The 12,349-nt window shown below is 63.9% G+C and overlaps 2 protein-coding genes across 7 annotated transcripts in view; one reads left to right on the forward strand and one right to left on the reverse strand.

Annotated features, from left to right (window-relative positions):
• Nucleotides 1-4,330, forward strand: part of PTPN23 (protein tyrosine phosphatase non-receptor type 23) — a 35,286-nt gene extending 30,956 nt beyond the window's left edge. For all 5 annotated transcript variants that reach the window (XM_045049491.1, XM_045049492.1, XM_003982194.6 and 2 more), the window contains 9 exons: nucleotides 71-225; nucleotides 313-464; nucleotides 558-737; nucleotides 811-2,632; nucleotides 2,735-2,919; nucleotides 3,006-3,110; nucleotides 3,189-3,327; nucleotides 3,426-3,539; nucleotides 3,618-4,330. In XM_045049491.1, coding sequence (XP_044905426.1) covers nucleotides 71-225; nucleotides 313-464; nucleotides 558-737; nucleotides 811-2,632; nucleotides 2,735-2,919; nucleotides 3,006-3,110; nucleotides 3,189-3,327; nucleotides 3,426-3,539; nucleotides 3,618-4,097 — 3,332 coding nt within the window. In that variant the 3' untranslated portion in view covers nucleotides 4,098-4,330. The remainder of the gene's footprint in view (nucleotides 1-70; nucleotides 226-312; nucleotides 465-557; nucleotides 738-810; nucleotides 2,633-2,734; nucleotides 2,920-3,005; nucleotides 3,111-3,188; nucleotides 3,328-3,425; nucleotides 3,540-3,617) is intronic.
• A 325-nt stretch (nucleotides 4,331-4,655) lies between these two features.
• SCAP (SREBF chaperone) overlaps nucleotides 4,656-12,349 on the reverse strand; it is a 72,990-nt gene continuing 65,296 nt past the window's right edge. For both annotated transcript variants that reach the window (XM_023248298.2, XM_045049495.1), the window contains exons 11-23: nucleotides 11,485-11,583; nucleotides 11,118-11,336; nucleotides 9,904-10,280; nucleotides 9,228-9,416; nucleotides 8,954-9,155; nucleotides 8,760-8,875; nucleotides 8,130-8,652; nucleotides 7,949-8,034; nucleotides 5,986-6,068; nucleotides 5,718-5,875; nucleotides 5,491-5,571; nucleotides 5,102-5,308; nucleotides 4,656-5,020 (exon numbers count right to left, since the gene is read on the reverse strand). In XM_023248298.2, the coding sequence (XP_023104066.1) occupies nucleotides 4,775-5,020; nucleotides 5,102-5,308; nucleotides 5,491-5,571; nucleotides 5,718-5,875; nucleotides 5,986-6,068; nucleotides 7,949-8,034; nucleotides 8,130-8,652; nucleotides 8,760-8,875; nucleotides 8,954-9,155; nucleotides 9,228-9,416; nucleotides 9,904-10,280; nucleotides 11,118-11,336; nucleotides 11,485-11,583 (2,586 nt within the window). In that variant the 3' untranslated portion in view covers nucleotides 4,656-4,774. The remainder of the gene's footprint in view (nucleotides 5,021-5,101; nucleotides 5,309-5,490; nucleotides 5,572-5,717; nucleotides 5,876-5,985; nucleotides 6,069-7,948; nucleotides 8,035-8,129; nucleotides 8,653-8,759; nucleotides 8,876-8,953; nucleotides 9,156-9,227; nucleotides 9,417-9,903; nucleotides 10,281-11,117; nucleotides 11,337-11,484; nucleotides 11,584-12,349) is intronic.

The raw sequence follows: 12,349 nt of genomic DNA on the forward strand, positions 1-12,349 counted from the left end.
GTCCCTCCCCTCCCCGGGGCAAGGGAGGCAGGGCTGGAGGCTCCAGTCTCACGACCGCTGCTGCTCCCAGAGGACAAGGCCGTGCTGCAGAATCTGAAGCGCATCCTGGCCAAGGTGCAGGAGATGCGGGACCAGCGCGTGTCCCTGGAGCAGCAGCTGCGTGAGCTTATCCAGAAGGATGACATCACCGCGTCACTGGTGACCACGGACCACTCGGAGATAAAGGTGGGTGGGTGAGCAGGGGGAGTGTCTCTGGGCTCCGCCTGTAAGCGGCGAGGCCCTGAGTGTCTGTCCTCCGCCTCCTTCCCGCAGAAGCTGTTCGAGGAGCAGCTGAAGAAGTATGACCAGCTGAGGGTGTACCTGGAGCAGAACCTGGCGGCCCAGGACAACGTCCTGCGGGCGCTGACAGAGGCCAACGTGCAGTACGCGGCCGTGCGGCGGGTGCTTAGTGACCTGGACCAAAAGTCAGTGTCCGGCCCCCTGCTTTTTCTTGCCCGGCCTCCCGCCCAGAGCGCGGCCTAAGCTGCTCACCTCGTGCTGGCCCTTCTGCCCCCCAGGTGGAAGTCCACACTGCAGACCCTGGTGGCCTCCTGTGAGGCCTATGAGGACCTGATGAAAAAGTCCCAGGAGGGCAAGGACTTCTATGCCGACCTGGAGAGCAAGGTGGCTGCCCTCTTGGAACGGGCCCAGTCCACCTGCCAGGCCCGAGAGGCTGCCCGCCAGCAGCTCCTGGACAGGTGGGTGCGGCCCCACACCCCAGGCTAGGCCGACAGGGGTCTGGCTCCATGACTTCCTCACCTCGTTCTGCAGGGAGCTGAAGAAGAAGCCACCCCCACGGCCCACCGCCCCGAAGCCGCTGCTGCCCCGGAGGGAGGAAGGAGAGGCGGTAGAGACAGCAGACCTGCCTGAAGAGCTGCGCAGCCTGCCTCCAGACATGGTGGCCGGCCCACGGCCACCCGACACCTACTTGGGAGCCGCCGCCCCTCTCCACTTTCCTCCCGGCCCCTTCCCCAGTGTTGCAGGCCCGGGACCCCACTATCTCTCAGGACCCTTACCTCCTGGTACCTACTCGGGCCACACCCAGGTATTGCCACCCAGGGTCCCCCAGGCCCCAGGACACCCTGCAATGGCCATGGCCCCCGGACCTGCCCTCTACCCGGCCCCTGCCTACACACCAGAGCTGGGCCTCGTGCCCCGATCCTCCCCACAGCACGGCGTGGTGAGCGGCCCCTATGCGGGGGTAGGGCCACCCCCACCGGTGGCAGGTCTACCCTCAGCCCCACCTCCCCAGTTTTCGGGCCCTGAGTTGGCCATGGGGGTTCGGCCAGCCACCACCACGGTAGATAGCATCCAGGCTCCCATCTCCAGCCACACGGCACCACGGCCAAACCCTAGCCCTGCTCCTCCCCAGCCCTGCTTCCCGGTGTCCCCACCGCAGCCACAACTGCTTCCTGCACCCTACACCTACCCTCTGGGGACCAAGCAACCCCTCACAGCTCCCCCTGCCCAGCACCACTTTCCTCCTGGGATTCCCCCAGGTTTTCCAGCCCCGAGGGTGGGGCCCCAGCCCCAGCCCCAGCCCCAGCCCCAGCCCCAGCCTCAGCCTCATCCCACAGGAGTAGCATTTGGGCCCCAGCCCCCGCAGCAGCCCCTTCCACTCCAGCATCCGAACCTCTTCCCACCCCAGGCTCCAGGGCGGGTACCCCTCCAGCCCTCCCAGCCCCCCCAGCCTCCCTATCCCTTCACCCCTCAGCCTGGTGTCCTGGGACAGCCAACGCCGCCCCTGCACACACAGCTCTACCCAGGCCCCTCTCAGGACCCTCTGCCGCCCCATTCAGGGGCTCTGCCCTTCCCCAGCCCTGGGCCACCTCAGTCTCCCCATCCCACCTTGGCATATGGTCCTGCCCCTTCCTCCCGGCCTCTGGGCCCCCAGGCAGCCCCTCTCTCCATTCGAGGTCCCTCACCTGCTGGCCAGCCCCCGCCCAACCCCCACCTGGTGCCTTCTCCGGCCCCATCACCGGGGCCTGGCCCGGTACCTCCTCAGCCCCCCGCAGCAGAGCCGCCCCCGTGCGCGCGCCGGGGCACCGCGACCGCGGACCTGCTCTCCTCCAGCCCTGAGAGTCAGCACGGGGGCGCACAGCCCCCCGGGGGCGGGCAGCCCCTGCTGCAGCCTACGAAGGTGGACGCGGCTGAGGGCCGCCGGCCACAGGCCCTGCGGCTGATTGAGCGGGACCCCTACGAGCGCCCCGAGAGGCTGCAGCAGTTGCAGCAGGAGCTGGAGGCCTTCAGGGGCCAGCTGGGCGACGCAGGGGCTCTGGACGCCGTGTGGCGAGAGCTGCAGGAAGCACAGGAACAGGACGCCCGGGGCCGGTCCATCGCCATCGCGCGCTGCTACTCGCTGAAGAACCGGCACCAGGACGTCATGCCCTACGACAGTAACCGCGTGGTGCTGCGTTCGGGCAAGGATGACTACATCAACGCCAGCCGCGTGGAGGGGCTCTCGCCGTACTGCCCGCCCTTGGTGGCCACCCAGGCACCACTGCCCGGCACAGCCGCTGACTTCTGGCTCATGGTGCACGAGCAGAAGGTGTCGGTCATCGTCATGCTGGTGTCTGAGGCTGAGATGGAGAAGGTAAGGGGGGAGGGAGGGGTGCCGGAGAAGGTAAGAGGGGGCGGGGGGTGCCCAAGAAGGACCCTGCAAAGAGCCCTAACTGCCTCATCTGTTTTCTGTCAGCAAAAGGTGGCACGCTATTTCCCCACTGAGAGGGGCCAGCCCATGGTGCACGGTGCCCTGAGCCTGGCGCTGAGCAGCGTCCGCGCCACCGAGACCCACGTGGAGCGCGTGCTGAGCCTGCAGTTCCGCGACCAGAGCCTCAAGCGCTCGCTCGTGCACCTCCACTTCCCCACGTGGCCCGAGTTGTGCGTCTGCTGCCCCGGGGTGGGGACGGTCGGGGCGTCGGATGGGGTCCCCCTCCGGCTCACGGGTCCTGCCCCCACCCCCGCAGAGGCCTGCCCGACAGCCCCAGCAACTTGCTGCGCTTCATCCAGGAGGTGCACGCGCACTACCTGCATCAGCGGCCCCTGCACACGCCGGTCATCGTGCACTGCAGGTAAGGCACGGAGCGGGGAGCGGGCACTTGCCCGCGGGGGTCCTCCGGCCCCGGCCTCACGCCCCCTTCCCGCCGCAGCTCCGGGGTGGGCCGGACCGGGGCCTTTGCGCTGCTCTACGCGGCTGTGCAGGAGGTAGAGGCCGGAAACGGGATCCCCGAGCTGCCCCGGCTGGTGCGGCGCATGCGGCAGCAGAGGAAACACATGCTGCAGGAGAAAGTAAGGGGCTCGGCCGGTGGGCGCTGGACGGGGCGGGGGGCCTGCCCCGGGGGTGACGAGGCCCCGCCTAGCTGACCGGGCCGGGGGCACCGCTGCAGCTGCACCTCAGGTTCTGCCACGAGGCGGTGGTGAGACACGTGGAGCAAGTGCTGCAGCGCCACGGTGTGCCCCCTCCGGGCAGGGCTCCGGCCGGCACAGGCAGCAGTCAGAAGGTGAGGAAGGCGCCCCTGGGGGAGGCTGGGCCGGCCACAGCCCCGTGGACTCGTTTTCATGTGCCTCTGTCTCCACAGAATCACCTTCCTCAGGACTCCCAGGACCTGGTTCTCGGTGGAGACGTGCCCATCAGCTCCATCCAGGCCACCATCGCCAAGCTCAGCATTCGGCCTGCTGGGGGCCTGGATTCTCCGGCTGCCGGCCTCCCTGCCCCTGTAGAGCCCCCAGGCCTGCCGCCAGCCAGCCTCCCGGAGTCGGCCCAGCTCCCCTCCTCCTCCCCACCCCCTCTCTCTTCACCGCTGCCCGAGGTCCCCCAGCCTGAGGAGGAACAGCCAGCACCTGCGCCTCCCAGCCTGGGGCCCCCCTCTTCCTCCCTGGAGCTGTTGGCCTCCCTAACCCCGGAGGCCTTCTCCCTGGACAGCTCCTTGCGAGGAAAGCAGCGGATGAGCAAGCAGAACTTTCTGCAGGCCCATAATGGGCAGGGTCTGCGGGCTGCCAGGCCCACCGATGACCCCCTTAGCCTTCTGGATCCGCTCTGGACGCTCAACAAGACCTGAACAGGCTTTGCCTACCCGGTTTTTCCGCCACATCCTCTCCCACGCCGGTCTGCCCATGCCTAGCAGGGCCTCTCAGGTGGGCCTGGCCTCTCACTCCCATTCCCACTGCCTTCAGCCCTACCTGGCCCAGCCCGCACCCCTGTGGGGTTGAGACGTATCGCGGCCCTTGGGTCAAGTTCTCCTTTGTGGGACCTGACATTTTTCAGCTCTTTGCTATTAAAGTAATCAACCAACCCGTTCTGTGGCCAGTGTCTGCCCGCTGCTGCCTTAGGGAGGGAGCCGGAACTTCTTAGCAAGCTTGGACGTGGACAGGTAGGAGGACGACAGTGGGGTCTCCCCTGGTGTCCACACCTCAGAAAGGTTAAGAAAGAAGGCCTGCAGCACTGCTCCACCCTGTAACCAGCCCTCTACAGTCGTGTACAGCTCCTGCCTGGAGCAGCTCTCAGAGGCATGTGACTAAGTGCCGGGCGGGGTTCAGGCACACGGAGGGCACGCAGAAGTGATGGAGCAGCTTGAGGGGAAGATGCAAGTGGTTTGAAAGGCCCGTGACAGATGGGATTTAAAAAAAAAAAAACCAAAAAAACCTTTAATATTACAGTCAACGAGGCAGAACAGTTCTAGAGGCAGCTTCCAGAAGACTCAGCTCTGCACCGCAGCTCCTGCCCCCCCACCCCGCCTCAGTCCAGCTTCTCCAGCACAGAGGGTACATATACCAGGCTGAGCTCGCTGCCAAAGTTGCAGACGATGGCGGCATTGTCCAGCACCAGGATCTGGCGGGTGGGCTGGGCCTCACTGTTCTTCCCCAGGTAGACAGTCTGTAACAGGTCCCCGTAGTTTAGGTCCCAAAAGGAGACACAGCCCTGGCCGCCAGTCACCAGCAAGTTGTCAGAGATGACACCCAAGCTTGCTCCACAGCCCAGGTCCTAGAGGCAAAGACAGGATAACTTGGTATTGTAGCGAGGGATTCGAGACACTAACAGTCCTGTGGCCCCCAATGTGCCCACCTGCTGAATGGAATAGAGCTTGATGCCTGTGCTACGGTCCCAGATGCTGATGAGGTCATCCAGACCACTACTGATGACGCAGGAGGTGGTGCAGGTGAGGGAGGTGACATCCCCACGGTGAGCGAACATGTGGCTGACCCGGCTGCCAGTCAGTACATCCCACAGGCAGATGGCCCCATCTTGTCCTCCACTGGCCAGCACCATGGTCTAAAGGAATAGGCCCAAGGGAGCCGGGTCACCGGTGGAACACCTTTGGACCCAAGGGTGTCCCGGTGCCCTGGGAGTAGGGATCCTCACTGCTTCCCAGAAGGTTCTGAGGGCCAGCTGCTGAGAGTCAGAAACAAAACCCGTGGCTTGGTATCCCTGCACCCCACACACGGCCCCCTCACCTGATCAATGTACACAGTTGTGATGGCCCCCGAGTGGCCCTGCAGGGTGAAGAGGCAACACGAGTCCTCCAGACGGAACACCTGGGGCAGGGACGGGCATCAGGTTCTGACCTCTGGCGTTTTCCCAATTACATGTGGGCCAGGAAGTCCCTCCTGCATCCCCTCCCTGGCTGACCCCCATCACCTGTGGCAGGCCACCCGGCACCCAAGAGATGGAGCCGACTCACTCTCAGCGTGTGGTCTTGACTCCCAGTCACGAGGCGCCCAGCTGCCGCCTTCAGGGCCGTGATGGGTTTCTGGTGTGCACAGGGCACGGTGTGGGTCAGGCGACACGTTACCGTGTCACTGCTGCTGTACACAGGGGATGCGGGGGAACTGCTCCGCCCTGGGGACGACAGGCCCAGTCAGGGATCTCCGAGAAGACACCGTGCAGGCAGCCACCACACTCCGCCCGCCAGGTGCACGCACTCAGCCACCCAGCCTGGGCCCTCTGACCTCGGAACTGCAGGGGGCTGAGGGCAGTGCCGGTCTCCAAGGAGAAGAAATCGAGGGAACCGTTGAGCCGGGCAGCCACGATCCTGGAAAAGAGTGGCTGCTGATGGCTCTCCCTCAGAACGCCCAGGCCCGGGGCCGAGCACTGTGGGCACCCGCCAGGTCAACTCCACCAGACGTAGGGACCGTGGCCAAGAGGCAAGTGCAGGGGCTGGGGAACATGCTGAAGCCGAGGGACCCAGGTTACAATTCTGTTCTGTGGCTCAGTCTCTTCATCTGTGAAATGGGGACAACTGCCCACCTTACAGGGTAGTCACGAGGGATAGTGTGTGAGGTGGTACCTGGAGAACATCATGTGAGACTGGAAGTTAAAAAAACAAGCACGTGCTGGGTGGGGTTCCCCTCCGCGGCCTGGAGCTCACGGAGGGGCTTCTGAGGAGGGGAAATCAGCCCCAAGGAGAGGCTGTGTGTTGGAGCCACAGGAGGTACTGTTGGGCGTCCCCTCTTAAAGCAGCTTCAGTCCAAGTACCACCCACTCTACGTCCTTTTTCACAAAGAAAAGATTTTCTTCACAGCCCAGGAATTCCTAAGCAGAGGTGGGGGCATTTGCCCAGTGGCCCCAAAACCTCAAAGTGAGTGGAGTTTAAAATCTTAGTTGGTTGAGCGTCCGACTTCAGCTCAGGTCACGATCTCACAGCTAATGAGTTCAAGCCCCGCATCGAGCTCTGTGCTGACAGCTCAGAGCCTGGAGCCCGCTTCAGATTCTGTCTCCCCATCTCTCTGCCCCTCCCCTGCTCATGCTCTGTCTCAAAAATAAAAACATTAAAAAAAAAAAAATCTTGCTCAGTTGGTTGAGCATGACTTTGGCTCAGGTCATGCATGATCTCCTGGTTTGTGGGTTGGAGCTCCTTCATCGGGTTCTCTGTCAGCCTCTCCCTCTGCCCCTCCCCTATTTGCTGTTTCTCAAAAATAAATATTAAAAATTTTTAAAAAACAAAATAGGGGTGGCTCACTTGGTTGAGCGTCTGAGCCCCATGCTGACAGCTCAGAGTCTGGAGCCTCCTCCAGATTCTGTCTCTCTCTCTCTCTGCCCCTCCCCTGCTCGAGCTCTGGGTCTCTTAAAAAAAAAAAAAAAAAAAAACCCAAAATCTTACTCCAGCAAAAGGCCTACAAGCCCTGACTTTGAAGGGCCTGAGCCAAAGCCTGCAAAAGTATCGTGTCAGAGGGCTCGGCCGAGACCTGGGGGCCTTCCCTAAACCTGATGAAACAAACAGAGGGGAAGAATTTACAAGTGTGAAGGGACCCAAAGAACTTGGCCAGGCTGGAGGGGAGGGTATCAGCCATGGCCTTTGCAAGCACAGCCTAATGGGGCAAAAATAACAACAGCGGCCACCAGAACCTGAGCGCTAAGGGCAATGGGTACCCTGGCCCCGAGAAGAAAAAGGCTCCAGCTCTAGCTTAGGTATCAGGGACCCCGGAGGGCAGGGCCAGCACGGACGGACAGGTGAAGTGCTGAGGAGGCATCTGGTCGCAGCGAGACCTGGGTTTATCAGCCCAGAACAGGGAGCAAAAGCTCTGGTGGCCGGGCCCGCAGGCAGTGTGAGCAGGTGGAGTCCAGGAAGCACCCACAGCCAACAGGCATGCCAGGGAAGGAGGCGAGGGAGGTGTCCAGCACCAACCAGGAAGGGAAGTTTTCACACAAAAATTCTGCTGGAAAAGCATTTTTCTGCCACTGAAAATGCAGCCAAGACCGGATCAGGTCAGCAGTGATAGGCTAACGGGGGAAAGAAAACTCTGTGGTTTCCCTCTTGCATGCTGTCACAGTGGTCAAGGGCCTATTCTGAGGGCTTTAGTGGTCACCTCCCACTGTGTGGTTTACCCCCTGTTCACAGATGTGGGGCTGAGTACCGGGAAGGGACGAGGAAGGGAACATCTAGGGACAGGGCAAGCAGCCCAGTGCTCTCACCTCTTGTCTAGGAAGACGAGGGCAGTGATACCCGAGGACACCTCCTCACTGCTGCAGCGCAGCGTGCCCTCGATGGCGTCCCACACCTGCAGGCCCAGAGGCGGTGAGCACCTGTGGGCCGGGGAGGCCCTCAAAGCCGCGTGGGGACTGCCCTCTGCCCACTCCCGGGGTCCCTGCCCACCTCCAGGCGGCCGCTGCTCCGCCCCACCACGATAAGGCTGCCCTGCAGCTCCAAGCTCCAGATGGAGCCATCTGCGCTGGGAGCCCAGGCCAGGGACGGGGAGCCCTTCTCGGGAGGACAGACCCCGTCCTCCTCAGGGGTCAGGGGCGGCCCGGGCCCAGGGGAGGGCGGGCGCAGGGCTGGCGCGGGCCCCGGTGCCAAGCCATCCTCCTGGTACACGCGCTGCACCAGGCGGCTGAAGTCATAGCCCGGGCCGTCACGAGCACGGCTGCAGCCGGCCCGGTGCCGGGGTTCGGGCTGCGCGGGTTCCAAGAGCCTAGGCTGCGCCGAGAAGTTGGTGTCGATCAGGCAGGTGAGGTCTGGCTGGTCCCCGAAGAGGGCGGGCGGCGGAGGGCCCCGGGGGCGGTGCCGCAGGGGAGGGCTGTCCCCCGGCTCCTCCGGGCCCCCCTTCCCGCTGTCGGACAGCCGTTCCCAGCTCTCCTGAGCCTCGAACGCGCTGCCAACGCCACTGTCGCGGCGCTGCCTGTCGGGGGGTGGAGGGGGGGCCGGGATGACGGAGTGAGGACGGAAGGGGGTGACGGGCAGGGAGTGTGGGAGGAGGGTGGGGCACGGGTGGGGCCGGGCACCTACCCCGGGCGTGGGATGCGCGTGAGGCAGTCCCCGGTCTGCGCGTCCCACACACAGACGTGGCCCGCCAGGCAGCAGCTCACCAGCAGCATGCCGTCGCTGGCCAGACACTCGATGTCCTGCGGGGACGGGGCACGTGGGCATGGGCAGAACCTGGCCCCGCCCCCGCCCCCGCCCCCCCGGCCGGCAATGCTCACCATGAGGTGCCCGCGCAGCACCAGCGGCACGATCTCCGTCTCCGGCGGCGCGTAGCCGTAGTCGTCGCAGGGCAGCTCCCCGCGCCGCCGCCGGCCGGGCCCGCTGCCGGGCTGCCCGTAGTTGCGCGGGCAGAGCACGCGGTAGAGGCAGAGCAGCAACAGCACGAGCACCATGCCGGCCGCCAGGCCGAGCGCTGCCACCCTGCGCGGGCGGGAACGTGGTTAGGCGCGCCGCCGGCCCCCGCCGACCACCCCCCCCCCCCACGGGCCTTACTTGTACAGGGTGACGTCGCCGTGGGCCTGCGCCGTCCCCGGCGCCCTGGGACCGGCCTCCCAGGGCCCACCCAGCCCGGGCCGCCGCGGGGGCCAAGCGCTGCGGCCGTCCTGAGGGTGCCGCCCCTCCAGGGCCTCCCTGGGGTTGAGGCGCAGCGTGACCGGGATGACGGGCAGCAGGCTGATGTACCTGGGGGAGGGGGGGGGAGGGGGGCGCGGTCGGCGGGGTGCCTTCAGAAGGGCCTTCCCCGCTTGCCAGGCGGACTGGCTCAACCTGCCGGACTCCAAGCCCACCCTCTGGGGACGGTCTTGGGTGGGTGGGGGCGGTACAGAGTCCTGTCCCTCCCGGCCCAGCTCAGGGCACCCAACCCTGCTCTGGTACAGGCAGCAGTACCAATACTGCCGCCACCGAATGCCGGCCGCCCCCACCACCCATCGTGGCACAGAGCGGGCGAAGGCCCGCGCGAGTCGATCTCATTCCAGCCCAGGGGCTGGCAGCGGCCTGGGACTCCCTGGAGCACAGCGCAATGCTGCTGACTTGAGCCCTAGTTCCTACCTCACAACCCTATGCTGTTTTCCTGAAAGGAAACGCAGAATTCAAACCGGTGGGTCTCCCCCTCTGGAGCGGGTGAGCTGACACCGAGTGGGGAGGTGGCACCTGGCACAGCCCAGCTCACCTCTTGGCCAGGGTGATGTTGTAGTAGCTGAAGAGCGTAGGCCAGTGGCGGAAGGAGAGTTTCCTCCAAAGTTCCTCATCCTCAGGCCCCCAGGTTACCTCTGGCACTGGGCTGTCCTGGGCGCCCTCTGCTGGACCCCCAGGCTCGGGTGGCTCTCCCAGCAACGTCTGGTTCTCGGACAACTTAGGGGCATCAGCGGGGAAGATGGAGAAGGCAGGGTCCGGGTGGCTGGCAGGCAGCACGCCGCTAGGCACGGGCATGGGAGTCAGGGCGCCCTCGCCCAGCGGGCTCTGTTCTGTCACCTGCGCGGCAAGGTAGGTACGCAGCCCTGCCGGGTCCGTGTACACCAGGATGCCGATCCAGACAACCGTGCCAGCCTACAGGGGGCAGTGGGTGCTTAGTGTGGCCTCTGGGTGGCCCCGAACCCCGGCAGCGGTGGCCGTCGTGCCAGGAAGCAGCAGCACAGGGACCTCACGTCTGGGGATGGGGAGAGGACACAGGCCCCAATCCTCTTCCCTTCTGCCTGGTCATGTCCTTTCACTACCACCTGGGCCAACTGCCATTAAAGGGACCTAGTTCCCTTTCCATGGTCACAGTTTGGGTTTCCTGGCCTAGAAATACAAAGAGCATCCTCAGAACTTCCTTCCCCAACCCCCATATCAAAAAGTGGCCACCATTCCCACGGTCAGCACAGCAAGAAGGACGGGCTGGCTGACCTGTTCCAGAGACACTTATGGGTGCGCCCATCCTCAGAGGACCTCAGTCCTGCTCCCTCTCACTGTAGCTCCATGGGGGCACCACGGCTGGCCAACGGCCAGCCCTGCTCCTCTGCTGCTCCCCAGTCCAGCCAGTGAATTATCTGGGCCAGAATTTTCTGATGCCTGCGCACTATGTAGCAGGGAAACCCTGCTCAGGGAACCATGGTAGTTCCAACCATGGTGGTTCCGCCCTGTCTACCAGGCTCCTGTCCTGGGTCCCTCTCGGGAGATGACGACTCTTCTACCTGATGCCCCCGGGGCTGCTTCTCCCAGAGATAGGCTTCACCTCAGAAGCCACCAGGGTCTGGCCAGGAAGGTACGGTGGGCAGCCTCCCAAAGTCAGGCTTCATGGGGCCATGATGGCCTAAGGAGCACCCCCACCTCCAAGGCAAAGTGCAAGAGTCTGGAGGGAACTGAGTGCTGGCCCTCGAAGGGCAGGGCAGGGGTGGCAGGTACCATGATAAGGCGCTGTGCCAGGCGAGTGCGGGCCAGGAAGTAGATGACACGCAGCCTCTTCGGGAGCCGCAGGTTTCGGAAGGACGACGGTTGCAGCGTGATGGTGTGGGGTGTGGACGGCCGCACAGCCAGCTGACGCTCAAAGCGTGCCGGCCGCCCCACTGGCTTTGCTGGGGGCAGGCAGGCCTCAGAGGGCAACCGCTTGTTCAGGTCTGCTAGCTGTTGGGGGCACGGTAGTCAGGGCTCAAGGCTGCACGGGAGGCGGGGGACTGCCCCTGACCAAAGCCCGCACTGCTCTCACCCCAAGCCCTGAGCATGGCGAGGGCCAGGGGGGAGGCTGGTGGGGCAAGGCACAGCCCACTCCTACCTCCATTCGGCGAATGTCAATGGACAGGACAGTGGTGAAAAACAGCATCTGAAGGAAGAAGTCTGACACCAGGCCCACGACAGCAAAGAGACAGAACTCCTGGAATCAGAGATGAGGGCACACGATGACATCATGGCCTAGCACCCGAGAAGCAGCTCCCTGCTTGCAGGCACCTCAGAATCTGCAAGGCAGTGGCAGGCAGAGCACAGCAAAAAAGAGATGCTGGTAAGTTCTGAGTCTGGGAGTGGCCAAGGAGGGACAGTGCCAGCTGCTCCCACCACCCCACCAGGGGGCAGCAGAGACCCCATGCACCTTTATGCACAGAAGGCTGAAGGGGATGAGCTTTCCCTACATCTTCCATCCCCCGAGAGAAGAGGGCCTGATCCAATCTTGAAAGCTCTGAGCCCCACCAGCCTGCCCCCCAAAAAGCCCTCCCCCACTAACCCCCTGGCCCTGCTCAAATGCTATGACCAACACCTGCCTGGAGCCCAGGCTGACCCATCATCAGGACTCTCAGAAAGCTTCCTGGCCAGTGACTGCAAGGGACCAAAGTGGGCGAGAGGACAGGAGGGAATTAATTTCTGCCCTGAAACTGAATAAAGGTAGTCTCTCTGCTCCCCAAACTCTGCTCACATTTCAGCCTTCTTCCCCTGCCCTTCACCACAGCTGCCATTCGAATCGGGGGGGCAGAGGAGGGATCTAGCCCATGGTGGCACAGTGGCCAAGTCCGCTCCTATGTCACAAGACGGCAGTATGTCCTGCAGATGCCCTCTGGGTAAAAGTCTGCAGCCCTCTGTTCTCTGCTCACCCCCACAACTCAGTAGGCCCACCAGCATTGGGGAAGGACAGGGAGGACATCACTCCC

Source organism: Felis catus, chromosome A2, assembly GCF_018350175.1.
Source record: "Felis catus isolate Fca126 chromosome A2, F.catus_Fca126_mat1.0, whole genome shotgun sequence".
NCBI lineage: Eukaryota > Metazoa > Chordata > Mammalia > Carnivora > Felidae > Felis > Felis catus.